Source organism: Montipora capricornis, chromosome 11 (genome assembly GCF_036669925.1).
Source record: "Montipora capricornis isolate CH-2021 chromosome 11, ASM3666992v2, whole genome shotgun sequence".
NCBI classification, from domain to species: Eukaryota; Metazoa; Cnidaria; class Anthozoa; order Scleractinia; family Acroporidae; genus Montipora; species Montipora capricornis.
Window position 1 is genome coordinate 33916214 of NC_090893.1, and position 15000 is coordinate 33931213.

At 40.4% G+C, this 15000-nt stretch overlaps 1 protein-coding gene across 3 annotated transcripts in view; it reads right to left on the reverse strand.

The window, feature by feature from the left end:
• LOC138024830 (ferric-chelate reductase 1-like) overlaps nucleotides 1-15000 on the reverse strand; it is a 106050-nt gene that overhangs the window by 69598 nt on the left and 21452 nt on the right. For all 3 annotated transcript variants that reach the window (XM_068872006.1, XM_068872007.1, XM_068872008.1), the window contains exons 2-5: nucleotides 11258-11540; nucleotides 10612-10649; nucleotides 6938-7035; nucleotides 5910-6021 (exon numbers count right to left, since the gene is read on the reverse strand). In XM_068872006.1, coding sequence (XP_068728107.1) covers nucleotides 5910-6021; nucleotides 6938-7035; nucleotides 10612-10649; nucleotides 11258-11540 — 531 coding nt within the window. The remainder of the gene's footprint in view (nucleotides 1-5909; nucleotides 6022-6937; nucleotides 7036-10611; nucleotides 10650-11257; nucleotides 11541-15000) is intronic.

The following is a 15000-nucleotide window of genomic DNA, read 5'->3' on the forward strand; positions in this document are numbered from 1 at the left end:
GCATTATCATAATTTGCCAGCTGCTCTTCCTCACCTCCAGGTCCTGGTGATGAATCTTCACCTCTAACATTAGTAAATACCTGCCGGTTGCTGTATATTACCTCATCTAGGAAGCTGCACTCATCGAAAAACTTCCACTTTGATACATAAACATCGCTTGCCCCACTACCTGTACCCTGGCTCTTCTTTATTTTTCTCACCTCTTCACAGTAAAATGTTCGTAAACTCTGTATTTTACCTAAGGAATTAAAGCCAGATAAAAGAATGTAAATGCAAATTTTGATTTTTTTTAATTCAAATGGTTTTGCACAAAAGCCTACAAATTGCAGGTAAGATTATTTCAGTTTAGCAATATATGTCATACATTGTTGCTTTATTTTAACGATAACAACAGTGGTAGGCATACCTTTGAGGCTTGCCAGATCAACGTCTGGCAATTCTTCTTTTATCACCTGCAGTACTTCCTCGTACTGTGCTTTTTTTACGTTTCGGTTCTTGTATGCCTCGCTTTTGGTGTTCCAGAGACTCTCCTTTTCTCTGACGGCCTCTAGCAACAAAGTCACTACTCGATCTGGCCAATAAATTCCTCTACTGGAAGCAGCGCTGGTCGACGTGGAGGCCGCCATTTTGATCGCGTTCTCAGTGGAAGCTTGGGGACCACCAATATTTGCCACATTTTATGTGACGAGTCGTCTACACGAGCAATTTTCCGTGTATGACAATTTTTTTTTGTCACATAAAAGCTAACACGCCAGCTTTTCAGCAAATGTATTTGTCACATAAAAATTGGCCAATTTCCCTCATCTACACGAGCAAATAAAAATTGTCACATAAAAGTTGTCACATAGAAATTGCTCGTGTAAACGGGGCTTAAGACAGGGTTGTCCGCTCTCCGGTATTCTTTTTGTAATTGCTGTCTTAGCAAATTTTAGTAAATTCCATGTAGGAAATGATCAGTCGATTGAATGAATAAATATTAAAGGAAGGGAGTATAAGGTATCCCAATAGGCAGACGACACATCATGTTTCGTAAATGGCTTTAACTCAATCCAAAAGCTGTTTCAGAAAGTACAACTTTTCAAAAATAGCTCGGGATTGGAACTCAACAAATCCAAAACGGAGGCAATGTGGCTGGGAAAACAGACCGCAACCTGCGAATCTTTTTGGTGTAAACTGGCCATTAAAGTGTGTGTGTCTGGGCATTTGTTGCTCCCATGATCTGGCAAATTCGATAAAAGATAATTTTGAAAAGAAAGTACTCTGTCTAGAAAAGTGTCTTGACATCTGGTCCTCAAGGGACCTACCACTTTATGGGAAAATAAATATTTTCGAAAGGCTAGCTTCTTCTAAAATGATTTTTGTCTCTTCCGTTCTTTTTGTCGATCAGGTGAACAAGTTATTATCAAACTTCATATGGAATCATAAAGCACCAAAAGTCAAACGGTTGACAATGATCGGTAAAATTAAACACGGGGGACTCAATATGCCTGACTTCGAAATTAGGAACAAATCTCTGAAAGAAAGCTGGGTGAAACAGTTTTTAACACCTGAGACAGTCCTGGAAGACAATACCATTAAGCCTTATAGGCGGTTGGGGGTTCCTTGTTATGTAAATGCAACTTCTCTCTGAAACCTTTACCTGATCTTCCGTTTTTACCACAAAGAGGTATTAGGTGCCTATATAAAAGACGAGTTTTTGTGGAACAATCGCCTTATTACAATTGGCGGAAAATCTGTTTTTTAGAAAGAATGGTGTAACGCTGGTGTAAGGAACTTGTCAGATATATTAAATAAAGAAGGGAAATTCGTGTCTTTTTCAGAGTTTACGAGGAAGTACACGATTAAAACAAATTTCCTGCACTATCTTGACTAATGTAATGCGATCCAAGCAAGTTGGAGGGAAACCTTAATATAATCAGTGGTGTTGACAATTGTGAGATGAGTTTTCTCCATTCCTCAAGTGATCTAGGAAATTGGATATGTCAGTATGCGCGTTCTTTCTACATTTCAAAAATCTTTCAAAAGCCTACATCAGAAGCACGCCTTACAAGGGCTGGCTTCACTGATCAGATCTCGGCGTTATACAGCCTCCCTTTTAAAGTCTCTAAAAATATAAAGCTGTCCATGTTTCAGTTCAAAATAAACCACAACATCATTTACACACGCGACAAACTCCTCAGGGCTAAAATTGTCGAAAATGGTAAGTGCCAAGCTTGTGGCTGTAAACAGGCCCTAGTGCATTTATTGGTAGAATGTCAGTACGTCGATACGTTTTGGAACTCCTTTGCCTCTTGGTGGAATAGACCAGTTTCGATATATAAAAATTCAGTCCTGAACAAAAGACATCATCTCGAGGCTCTGGGGAATAAATTGTAAGGAATAGACCTTATTCACGATAGCCGCCATGTTGGATTTGCTATTATCATGCAAATCTGAGGGGGCAAACAACACAAGTTCGAGAGGTTATAACGAACATCTTGGCCACACAGATGATTTGTTTCATGTTCATTGAATGTTTATCACCTAAGTAGTAAAATAAAATGCCTACACAAGTTACTTCTATTTTTTTTTTTACTGAAAAATTAGCAGATAACAAAGTAGAAAGTCAAAATGTCGAAGGCAATCAAAAGATATAAAATTACTATAAAAGGTATTTAATTCTAAATTCTAAAATGTACTTTTAGTGATGTTAATTCAATATTTACACGAAACGATTTTCCGCAATTTGCCTTTATTCCAATGTTTGTCCCCCAGGATAACACATGGCTAATTTGCATGACAATTTGAAAACCAACTTGGCGGCTATCGTGAATAAGGGCTACTGTATGAGTTTATTCCCCAGAGCCTCGAGATGATGCCTTTTGTTTTGGACTGAATTTTAATGTACCGAAATTGCGCCCAGGGTGACTCTAACGGTTACTGATAAAATGTATGTACATCACCCTGAAAAACTCTCTTTTCGCACTCTTAATTTTTGCCTGATAGTGGCACGTTTCTATATCTACACCGCTTCCAAGGAAAATGAACCTCTTAGCTTCCTAGCGTTTAAAATTCTACTAAAGAGTAAATTATCTACAGAGCCGTCGTACGTCCAGGAGTCCGTGTGCCTTTAGTAAATTCCTCTTTCTTTATTGTGTTGGTTGCTTATTGTTATTCAAAGCCTTATTATTGTATTGTATTAACTAGTCTTCGTGTAAGCTAATTAGGCAACAAGAATATTGCAAGCATTGTAATCATTGTTTGTAAACAATATGTCAGTAAACATATTATCTCTTGTTAATGTCAGTATCGTAAGTTATAAGTAGTCTATGTAGCGTTTATTATTGTAAATGTAGGTGTTTTAAAATTTAAATAAAATTAAAAGAAAAAAAAAGATAAAGAAGTCAAGAAATCAAGCCAGCTAGGAAACCTGAGACCAGTGTTACTAAATGGAACCTTGCGAGTTGGCGGCCGTTTGCAGGAAGCAGTGGCACAAACACGCGATGATTTTGCCAAAGGGCCATCATGTCAGTCAATTGCTTGTTCGCCACATCACGAGACTGCTGCTCATAGTGGAAGGGAGCAAACGTTGTCTGAGCTGAGAAGAATGTTTTGGATCATTGCTGAAAGAAGTCTAGTGAAACGAACAATTAGGGATTGTATAAAATGCCGAAGACTGAATGCCAAACGAGAGGAACAGGTCATGGGACCGTTGCCCAGGGCGAGGTTGGAAGCGTATCATCCTCCGTTTACATTCACAGGTGTTGACCTTTTCGGGCCACTAACAGTTAAGTGGGGCCGCGGAACCGCAAAAAAATGGGGATGTTTATTTACGTGCCTTACAACTCGTGCTGTTTACCTTGACGTGACACCATCGCTAGGGGCACATGATTTTATTATGATTCTTCGACAGTTTATTAGTAGGAGAGGACCGTCTAAAGAGATTTGGTCGAATCGAGGAACTAACTTTATTGGACTTGGAGGAGTCCATTGCGCAGTGGACTGAAGAAAGGTTTGAACGACAGCTGTAGCAGAAGGGTATCACGTGGGTCTTACAACCACCTGCTTCTCCTCATATGTCCGGAGTATGGGAACGCCTGGTGCAAACTACAAAGAAGCCCTTGAAGAGCGTTGTTGGAGATGGGATTCTTAATGATTTAGAGCTGAGAACATTGCTTGCCGAAGTCGATTCGATTGTCAATAACCGCCCCATAACTGCAGTTTCAGATGGTCCTGCATATTTCACAGCCTTGACACCGAATCATTTCGTGTTGCAGAGCGTTACGCAACTTCCGCCTGGAGTACTTGTGAGCGAGGATACGTTTTCCCGGAGGCGATGGAGAAAGGTCCAGTTCCTTGTGGATCACTAGTGGAAATGCTGGGTACGAGAGTATCTGCCGGATCTTCAAAGAAGACCAAAATGGGTCAAGTCAAGAAGAAAGGTGCAGCCTGGCGACATGTTACTTATTGCAGAGGATAACCTTGTCCGCAACAGATGGCCACTTGGCCGTGTAGTGGAAGGGTTCACAGGACAACATGGATGCGTGCGTTCCGCTGGGATCAAGACAGTTGTTGGAGTGTTTCACCGCCCCATTACAAAGATAGACCTCTTGGAAGAAACTAATGATGGCACGTAAACCAATGAGAGAATATCAAGTAGTATGTGGAACATACTTTGTTGAGTTAAAGACACTTAAATTAAGTTGAACAAATGAACTGCGTAAATACAGCCCGTTTGTGGGGCCGTGATGTCGTGTCTTTTCCCGCGTTTTTTTTTTTTTTTTTTTGTGGTGTTCTTAATTATGATAACTTATTTTTGCTCCGGCTCGAGATCATCGAAGCGAAGTTTGACTGTGTTCATGGCGTATGAGTCACGCGTCTGGTTTACTTGTACAAAACGTTTTGTTTAAAGCAGTACACGCTGAAAGATGAGATTAATCCTATTCGATTTTGTCTGTACCGAACGTTCTTGTTTGATGTGCGGTGCAAGATGACAGTGACAGTCGGCCACGAAATTTTAAGCCTTGTTAGCTGGAAATTCGTTTTGCCACCACTTGTCTGATGTTTTCCCCGAGGATAATTCGCCTTAATAGGCCATTTTCGATATATTAAATATTCAGCTTGAAAGTGAGGCAGTGAGGACAAAGACAATAGAAACACGTGGGAATTAATGTGAAAAATATTTACATATCATCCACTTTCCTTCGTCGTTGTCGTCACTGACTCGCTATCAAGCTGAATTTTAAAATATCGAAAAAGGCCCATGGATCTCTTTAGCCTGTACGTTTTGTTTTCCCATTTCAGACCACGTGATGTTACTCCAGGGATCAGTTTCTTTCACGTGCATATGTATGCATAACGTATGTAAAAACAAAAAGAAAATTCCCTTGGGAACATCACGTTGTCTGAAATGGGAAAACAAAACCTACAAGCTAAAGAGATCCATTAGTACATTCCTTGGCAGTACGATAAGCAACAAACAATGAATGTTTTGACGAATAACTATATGGAAAGAATTTCAGTAATTATAAGAGATGATGAGTAAACTAAATGGTATGTGCAATATCCTGTACTTTAGGCCTGGTCAGAGAAGAATGATGAGGGAAAGGGTTGTCAGTGCTATCTGACTGGAAATGCTGGCCAAAAATATCAGACACCTCAATAAATAAACTTTCACGTTAAAGACAAAGTGGGATCTAAAAGGGTAACCTGGTTGATGATTGTACCAAGAATAAGTAGTGGATTCATGTGCATGCAGATGTAGAAGACTTTACTAGAAAAGGAAGACAGCTTCCGTCACTATCATGGAGGAGACTGACAAAGAGATGTATGATTAAGAAAAAGAAGGGCAAGAACTCATAACATGAACACAAAAACAAAGAGTTGTGCCTAACTTTTAATTGATTACCTTTCAATAATGGCCAACATACCTGGAAGCTTTCACTGGGAGTACCTCTCGTGATGTTTTCAGTGGGAGGTCCGGTAATAACTGCCGATGTTACTCGAACCCAAAACTTGAAATAGTTCTCTACGATTGTAGCACTGAAAAATAATGCTATTTTAGTATTTTTTTTAGCAGGGTGCGGGAGGCGTGTAAAGTTCACTTTTACCCTTGAAATAATTAACAATGAGTTACATGGTCACATGAAAATAAGCTGTACTAGTCAGGAGTCACATAAACACACCCAAAGGTAAAAGGGAAGTCTTTCATTTTCTCATGCATATGTTGCCACAATTAGCAATTCAAATAAAGGTACACGTAACACGGAGCTTAAGCAATTGACTGACATCAAGAACACTATTTAAAAATAACACTTCAATCATAATCAAATGTTTGAAAAAGTTTTCATTCCAACTACTGTAATTCATTTCTTATTGGGCAAAATGACTAGTTGTCTTGGATCTGCCTCTGCGCTCCTTCAAGTACATTCACACTGCAAAAAATCATGAAGCAGAAGGCCTGCCCAGGATTTTAAAAAATATATTCTTCTGACACCTCTTTGGGTGAGCAAAATCTAAAGGACCAAAAAGATCCTTTCTATGCATTATTTTTTTGCAATAATTCACCGTCAAAGATAAGAAAGTCAAGCTTACTTTGGCGCTTCTTAAAGATCCTAAAATCTTTGCGGTTGTCTCTGGTTTAATTCTTTCCTTAGATCAGCGTATCAAAGAAAACAAAGGATCGGCAATTGGATGTCACATAAAAAGAAAAACAAAGATACTGTGCATTTCTAATGCTGTATGGGTTTTACTCATCAATCTGTTGATCTTCAACATCTTTCTCACCCGCAATTGAAACTCACTCAACTTTTACAAATTGAATATGATATTGGAATTTCAGAGTATATTCAAAAAAGACAACTTCAATGTTTGGGACAAAGTTCTGTTGGCTTTTGGAATCAAATACCTACAAACAAGGTACTGGAAGAAAAAAACAGAATTTTATACTTTATCTTACACAAAGTGTATGTCGCCAGCACTCATCCGAGGGGCTTTCCAAGTAAACTGACGAGAAGTCCATTTGACTTTTTCAGGATTGTTGTGACCAACAGTATTCTGATAACAAAAAGAAAAAAAGATAAGACACTTTTATAGCAACCAGCAGAAGAAGGGAGGTTTTTTCCCCAAGCCAGTACCTTTTTTCACTCTAGAGTTTGGCTGGTGTTTATTACATACAAGTCTAGGGGACATACCCGCTGTCCACGGATTCTAAAGAGCAGGCTTTTATGAAACTTTGAGACAAGACAATTGGCTTAGATAAGATTCCAAATGGGGTGGCGGGTCTGGCTCGGAACAATAGCATGTGATTGGGAATCAGAGGTCTTAGGTCACATGGAACATCAGAGAGTTTGCATTGTGATCGGCCTTCCATTTTCACAGATCATGGTGTTAAGGCCTCGTCATTCAGTAATTACATACACACTCAATACATACTCCACTGTGATGAGAACCAGTGGAAAATTTGAAGGTCCATTTGATGTCTGGTGGAGAAGTTATTCGTGAATCTGGCACTGATTCAAGCTATTGATTGCATCATAAAGTTCTTTCTCGTCCATTCAAAGTTACCTCCATTGTCCAATGTCCATTTTTGTAAACTGCGTAAGATGCAGTCTGGCCAAAACGTTCCCCACAAAAAGCATTGCAAATTAGTCCTGAAAAGCCTCTAGGGGAGACACTAATAACTTCACTTCACAAACGAGTTTCATCGAGCAGGCTTTTTCTCACAAAACAATCTTTGGAGTCCTTTAGTTAATAAAGGCTTTAGTATCCAGTGACAGGTGAAAATAACGCTACACCTTTTAACTTTGGATCTTTCACGACATGCTTCGAAGGGTCCGAAGCAGTCAACAACCGCAAAGGAGATGGGCGGTTTGGAGGCCTTTACCCGATTTCCAGGTAGACCTGTTGTATTCTGTTGTTGGAGCATGATGTTTTCGGAAGGTAAAGCACTTGTGCAGCCAGAATTCTTTGTACAGTCGATCTTCCATTTATTGTTAACTACCTCTAATGGATAAGATACTGGCTGTACTCTTTACTTGAATGTCCAGAAATGTGGTGGAAATAACAGATGATCAGCTAGAACACATAATGATCTTTGGGTAGCATAATCAGGTGCTTGACATTGGTGTTGTGGGGCACAATGTTTTTGGTGACCTCCGACAAGTAGAGGTCATTGGATAAGAGCTGGATCAAGCCTGTAAATGCTTCTAGATTTGTTCAAGTCTTTCTGACTCCTCATGTGTGACTGCCTCTTTTCACTCTTTATTTATTAATCTTGTACTTGAAGGGTTGATTCTGAATGTACTTTAGTATTTCACCCTCTGCAATGCTCAGCTCTGCTACGCTGATGGGACCGTGATACGCTGATTATCCAATTCCTCGACTCTTCACCAGATGCTTTCAGTCTGTCTTGTATCGGAGTGTCCAGGCTACCACATTGTTGAGATCAAGATGAGAGTTTCGCTATAATTTCAGCAGATTCCATTTCTGTTTCAACTTTAACTTTCACTTTATCATCGGGTATGTAGACGTTCATGTCAACAGGTCAGTGTAGCCACGTCTCACTCAACTGAAATTTTGGACAGAAAACCCAGCGGTGTAGAGAGTCAGCATGTACCCCATCATCCACTGGATTCCTTTGTGTATTTAAGTACCTCCACTAGGAAGGTAACGAGGCATCGTGTATTGTAGCTGCTTAATTGGCAACAAAGGTTTGTTTTCCCTGGAGCACAGGACGCAAGTACAGTCCAGCCTTGTTGGTTTGACAGCTGCTGATAATTCCATGTGAAGGATTGTGATCGGTTGTTATCTTCTGCCGTTTTCTTTAGCGCGACGTTTGCACGACTTGAGGAAGGCGCACCTCCAAACAGATGGACTATCATCTGGTACTCCTCCGGTTGGCTGTCAAGTTTACCCTCTGGCCACCATAGAAACTGCAGTGCGTCACTGTCACTTGGTCGAGTTCGCACCTGATGAACCATTGCTTGTACATCATCAGTCATCAACACTATCTGATCTTTCCTAAACAGACATTCAGTGTCACATAGTGTCGCCCAAAGTCCAGTCCTCAAGTAAAGATAAACAGCTGCTTTTATCCTCACCAAGAAATAACGCTAACCCTTACTTACACTTCCCTGATTCCTACAAAATAGGAAACAAATGCTAACACTCAAAGGGACATTTCATGAGGTGTATGACAACTGCAGACTGCAGACCGGAGACTGCAGATTGCCTACAAATAGCGCTGATAAAACAGTATCAAATCTAAGCACCCATTTTAAAATGGTTAGCTTTCAATAACTGTGATTTATGGTTAGTCTGCAATGTGCGGTGTGCATTCTGCAGTCTGCAAGTGTCAGACGCTGCACTTCGTGTTGGATATCCAAATCGTGCGTACATCTAGTTACCTGCCTTTCTGGAAGCCAGAGTCTAGAATGGAATACATTTGAACCACATGCTGTCTGTTTTTAGTCTTGACCCTTGTGACCAATGTACATGAGGAAAACCCTGACTCGACATTGCCGTTGGTGGCAGTTTAACTTCGACTCCTTGTTGTTCGAATCCTGGATGAAAGTATTGTCAAGTGCGATTTCCAAATTCCTCTTTTTCCCACTTGGAAGAAGAAAGGTTAATCGCTTAGCACATCCTTAGCAATATCTTGTGGGTTTGCGTGAGTTTAAAATTAATCATCAATCAATCCTTTGCTTGTTAGTAAGCTAATTATCCGTGCCTTCAAACACAACACTATCAAAAAATCTGGTGGGACGCTGCTCTTGCATGCCAGACTTGAAGAAAGCAGCCTAGCAATTACACGCGGTCACTGTCTCAAAGCTAAGGGAGTAAAAAACTCATACAAAGCTCACAAACGTATGATGTCTCCCAAACCTTTATGTCAGTTTCAATCACTGAGACTCAATGATTTACATGCAAATAACTGAACACGCACCGAAAACCAAATTAGCGTTAACATAATCACTAAACAGGGATCAGTTTAAATAATATCGACGAAATTAAACTTTCACATGTTCTTCGGTTCCTCACAGAAGTGTTTAGTCAAAAATGTAGTTTCCAATTAACAACTGTACATGTAAATGCGGAAGTAAAAGTTTACAAGCAAGACTTAATGTATGCTGAAGATCGACAAAGATTACAGCGAAACGATCCACTTTGATGCTAAAGGTGAAGGCTTAAATAAAAATACGAAGACTCAAAGAAAAAAGGTGACAAATTTAACAAAAGATGACACTTCAAAGCTTCGAATTTTACTATTACTATTCCTTTGGTTTTCGTAGCTTTTTTATGTTTTTTATTACATGTTAAGGCCCAGCTTTTAAGAATAAATGGATAGTATATGTTTACAAAATTACGGGTTTTTGGACCCAAAAAGTACATGATGTACTCTGGACTTTGTAGTTTAGGAAGCATTGGTGTCACTTGCTTTTTTCCTACCGCAGAGCATACAAGGCAAGTATAAAGGCAAGAAAAAAGAGACAAAAAGGCGAGAGAAAAAAGCCCACACAAATCTCAATAATTTAAGCCCCCAAACCAGTTTGAAGCTTGGCCATTTAAATAACTATTACAAGATTATGATCTCTACTGTATTGCTTAAAACACTACTTTTGCACAAATCACCTTTGGTTGACCTCCGGAACAATGTATATTCTTTGTTTCTGAGAAAAAAAGGAAAGGACCAAAATAGGCTGTTGTACTTTGCACAATACAATGTATTTATATAATCTGATTCTCTTTTTCCATACAGATCTGATGCCAATATTGTATATGACTTATTAAACATCAGCAATTAGGTGTTAATGTACACCTAATGTTATGGTGATTCAAGACATTTTAACAGGGAAAAACGAAAGAAACGTTTATGTAAATGAAGAGAAATCTGTATCAGATATAGAGATATTGATTAATAAAACATTTCTTTGTTTTCCCATCATGAATTATTAATGAGTCTAATACTGATAAATACAGCTTATATTGAATTGAAAAATGTGGAAAGGGAACATGCACCCAGAGCTCATAAAACCCGAGGAGCAAAATTCCAAAAAAAATGCCTGAAAACTAAGTAAACCGACTGGAGATTTACACGTGCTCAAAACTAAACAGTAACTCATTCCTGGCAACTTGCAAGCAATTGGTCTGACAGTGGTGTAATAATGTGCTAAATGCTGGTACCCCAAAGAGTTTGATCATTGTTTCCTTCTAACATGTTGCTCATGATAAAACGAGAAAACTAACCACATCACCTATGAGAGGCTTATTTACCTACCATTATCAATTTCAATAAACTCTCCAACTGGCCAAGGAACAAAAGCATTGATACTCTGGACTTGCAACATAAATCCCGTAAAATTCTTTGATCCAGAAATGCTAACTGTAAGATTATCACCAGGGTTGTAAGAACTGTTGGACACAGTGATGTTGTAAGGGGAAGGTCCAGATTGGCCTTTCGTATCGCTATGGTGTGGTGTCATGTACTCACACGTACTCAAGGGGGGGCCACTGGAGAAGGCCCGTAGCTGAATTACTTGTAGCAGTATAATAAACACAACCTATGACATCAAAAAGGACTGAATTAATTTAGAATGCCTCTGCTTCAAAATGTGTTAATCACTGGCAGAGGAGTCCCTGTAATACCAGTATCTGGGAACAAATGTTATGCATAAGGTACAACTGGAGGCAAAATTAAAGAGGGTGGGCACAGCTTTCTTCCAAGTGAACGAGCTAATGCAAGTCAATATCATTCATTTCCTTATACAAAGTATAAGGGGTGATGCAGCATAAGCTGTTGCTCAATCTTACAGGTCACTCATAAATACAGGTCATTGTTTTAATAATGTGGATAAATAGCATTTAGGTAAAGTTAGAGTCGAACAAACGTGTCCACCAGCCTTTGCCATTTGCAAATGTGACCTGCAGGGTGGCCTTCAGGGGTTTTTACGGGCGTCGTAGCTTCTCGCGTTATGCAACATTGCATTCAGCTGATCTCTGCGTATCTCTTCCTGCTTCTCATGTGAACCTTTGCGGATTCTTACCCCGTCCTCTCCTCTCCTTTCCCCCCCCCCCCCCTCCACGTTTTCTTTCCTGAGTTTGGGTAAGTATGCAGTCAGGTGAGTGGCACCCCGCAGCTGGCACCCCGCTAACCTTTTAGGCAAAGGTTTAACCCTTTTGTCTAACCCTAACCCTAACCCTAACCCTAAAACCTAAACCCAGTTCCAAAGCTCATCTGTTTGTGAAGTGTTTAACGTATACTAAAGCAACCCAAAGCCTTCAAATTGGCTAATCTTAGGCCTAAACATAGTTTTTAGGCCTTATGAGGCTTAATGAGGCGTTAGTTTAGCTGATCACGCGTGAAAGGACTAGGTGTCAATTGAACGCCTTCACGCACGATCTGCTACCTTAGCACGTGCCCGAACGCTGATTAGCGCAGCATAATTGGCGGAGTTATTCAGCAGACTTTGTACACAGGCAGCCCAAGCTCAGTGTACGATCTATAGCCTTTGTAGGGGAACTTTGAGCTTATAAATGCTAAAATAAGCTGTAAATGTAGAAATAAACTTCACTTGCCTCTACGTACAGTTGTCCTCGTCTTTTCTGTGCAATCGGAGGGCAAACTTGTGTCAGTTTTAGACGGGTTTGCGGCTTTCGATTTTTTATGATGTCGTTAGTTGTCATTTCCCCTCATAGAGAGAAGAAAGGCTGGTGACTCGCGGCGAGCACGTCCCACAAATTTCTCTCGCATCACAAACCAACGGTCCGAATCGCCATAAAAACACCACAGCCTTAAGGTCAGATAAATTTCCTATCACATCAACTCCACTCCGGGACCACACAGCGATTTTTTGGCGGATAAATTCCAAATAATGTTCGGCACTCTATAATCTTCCCATGCGTTCAGCTAGATGTGTGGCAACGGCTGTTATAGCTTGATGGCGATCGTATTACATTCTGCACTCTCATTGGCCAAGTGTTTCAAATTGTCCAATGAGAGTACGGTAAGGTAAGTGAGGTAAGTGAAGTTTATTTCTACATTTACAGCTTATTTTAGCATTTATAATCCCAAAGTTAATTTTCCCATACAAGGGCTACAAATCGTATGACGAGCTTGGGCTGCCTGTGCTGTGAACTGCACACGGAATCTTCAAGCTCTATTTTCTAGGGGTTTATTTTCACGCAAAAATTTCAACTTCTCGGACCACCTGACTCGACGGGTTTTAAGATATCACTTCCAAATTTTCAGTTCTAATAGAGGATTGTACTACCCCAAATACCATGTGAGGAATTCTTCGTTTGTCTTCGGCGGCTGATTTTATGGAACTTTTCTGCCTAAATTAAGTATGAGATGGGAGTTTCGACTTTGTGCGTGATATTTCCTTCAAATTTTAACAAACCAAAAATTCCTCACACGGTATTGGAGTGCATTTATCTGTGACTAATATGCAACAAAGTGCGGATGTTTTCGCAATAAAGTGAAGGGGCAGGAGCTTCTGCAGCAAACTCCGTCGTTCTGAGTTCGAGGCCTCAAAACTAAATATCAGGCATTATAATCCACCAAATATTTTTGCCCGCGCGCGATTGGTCTAAACGCGTCACGTGGGCGAATATTCCCCTGCTAAAACTGGGGAATATCCGAGGATATTCCCCAATGATATTCCCCAATTTTTAAAACCGACTTCAGGATTCAAGTCTCACATTAAAATTAATGTTAGGATGGCAGAACGGTTTGCTTTCGTAACACAAGAAGACATAAACCTGCTAGTCGATAGAGCGGTACCAGAAAACACCAAATAATCCACTTCATACGCTGTTAACGTTTTTGACTGTAAGCTGTTTGTAAATCGTATCCGCCACTCTTATCCACACAATTAAAAAAGTATGTTTTCCTTTCACTGAAATGTTGTACTTTTTCCCCAAGCATATTCGTTTAACTGAAGCGAAAATATGCTCGGATATTTGTCCTTGGACATTATCTGTTCCTCGAAGCTCACAGTTTTCCTCGAGCTTCGCTCTCTGAAAACTGTTCGCTTATCGCCTTCGATGCCATCAAAGAGAAGCTCACCAGAATCCCTGTGCTGTCGTTTTTTAACCCGAAGGCTGATCATGTCATTCAAACAGATGCCTCCATGAAAGGTTTGGATGCAGTATTGCTACAACAAGGAAGACGAGTGGTCTACGTTTCCAGGACTCTCACTCCAGCTGAGGAACGCTATTCCAACACCGAAAGAGAGTTACTAGGAGTAGTATTCGCTATGGAGAGGATACATAACTATTTTGTAAGTATAGCCAGTTCAAGTTCAAACAGATCACAAACCTATGGAAGCGATTTGGAAGAAAAGTATTGCCACCGCCTGCCCTAGGCTTCAAAGATTGCTTCTGATACTGGCTGGATATGAAATTTAGGTAGAGTTCATTAGTGGAAAGGATAACGCAGTTGCAGACGCCCTCAGTCGAGTGGACCCTCTCAGCCAAAAGCCTATGGACGCAATGCAGATGGATGTGATTCCAGTGTATCAGATTACCTCCGCCGTTCCGGCAACGGACAACCGTCTTCACAGGACTAGAATTGCCACCACTGCAGATCCGGCACTGAGCCAGTTATGTCATTACATTTTCCATGGCTGGCCGCTTCAGAAGAGGAAACTTCCGGAAGTAGTGCAGCATTACTGGAATTACCGTGAAGAGCTCGCAATTGAAGATGGCCTGATATTCAAGACTCATCGACTTGTCATTCCAACTTCCCAGAGAGCAGAATATTTGAAGGATCTCCATGCACGTCACCTGGGAGAGGGGAAAACTCTTTTAAGGGCACGTGAGACAGTTTTTTGGCCTGGAATCTCAGATGATATGAGAAATGCGGTGAAAGCATGTGACGTTTGTCAGGAACACAAACCATCCCAGCAAAAGAACCTTTGCTGTCACATGATGTGCCTAGTTTGTCATGGTTGAAAGTTGCACTCGATATTTTGCAATATCGTTTTCACCGCTACTTACTAGTCGCCGATTACTTCAGCA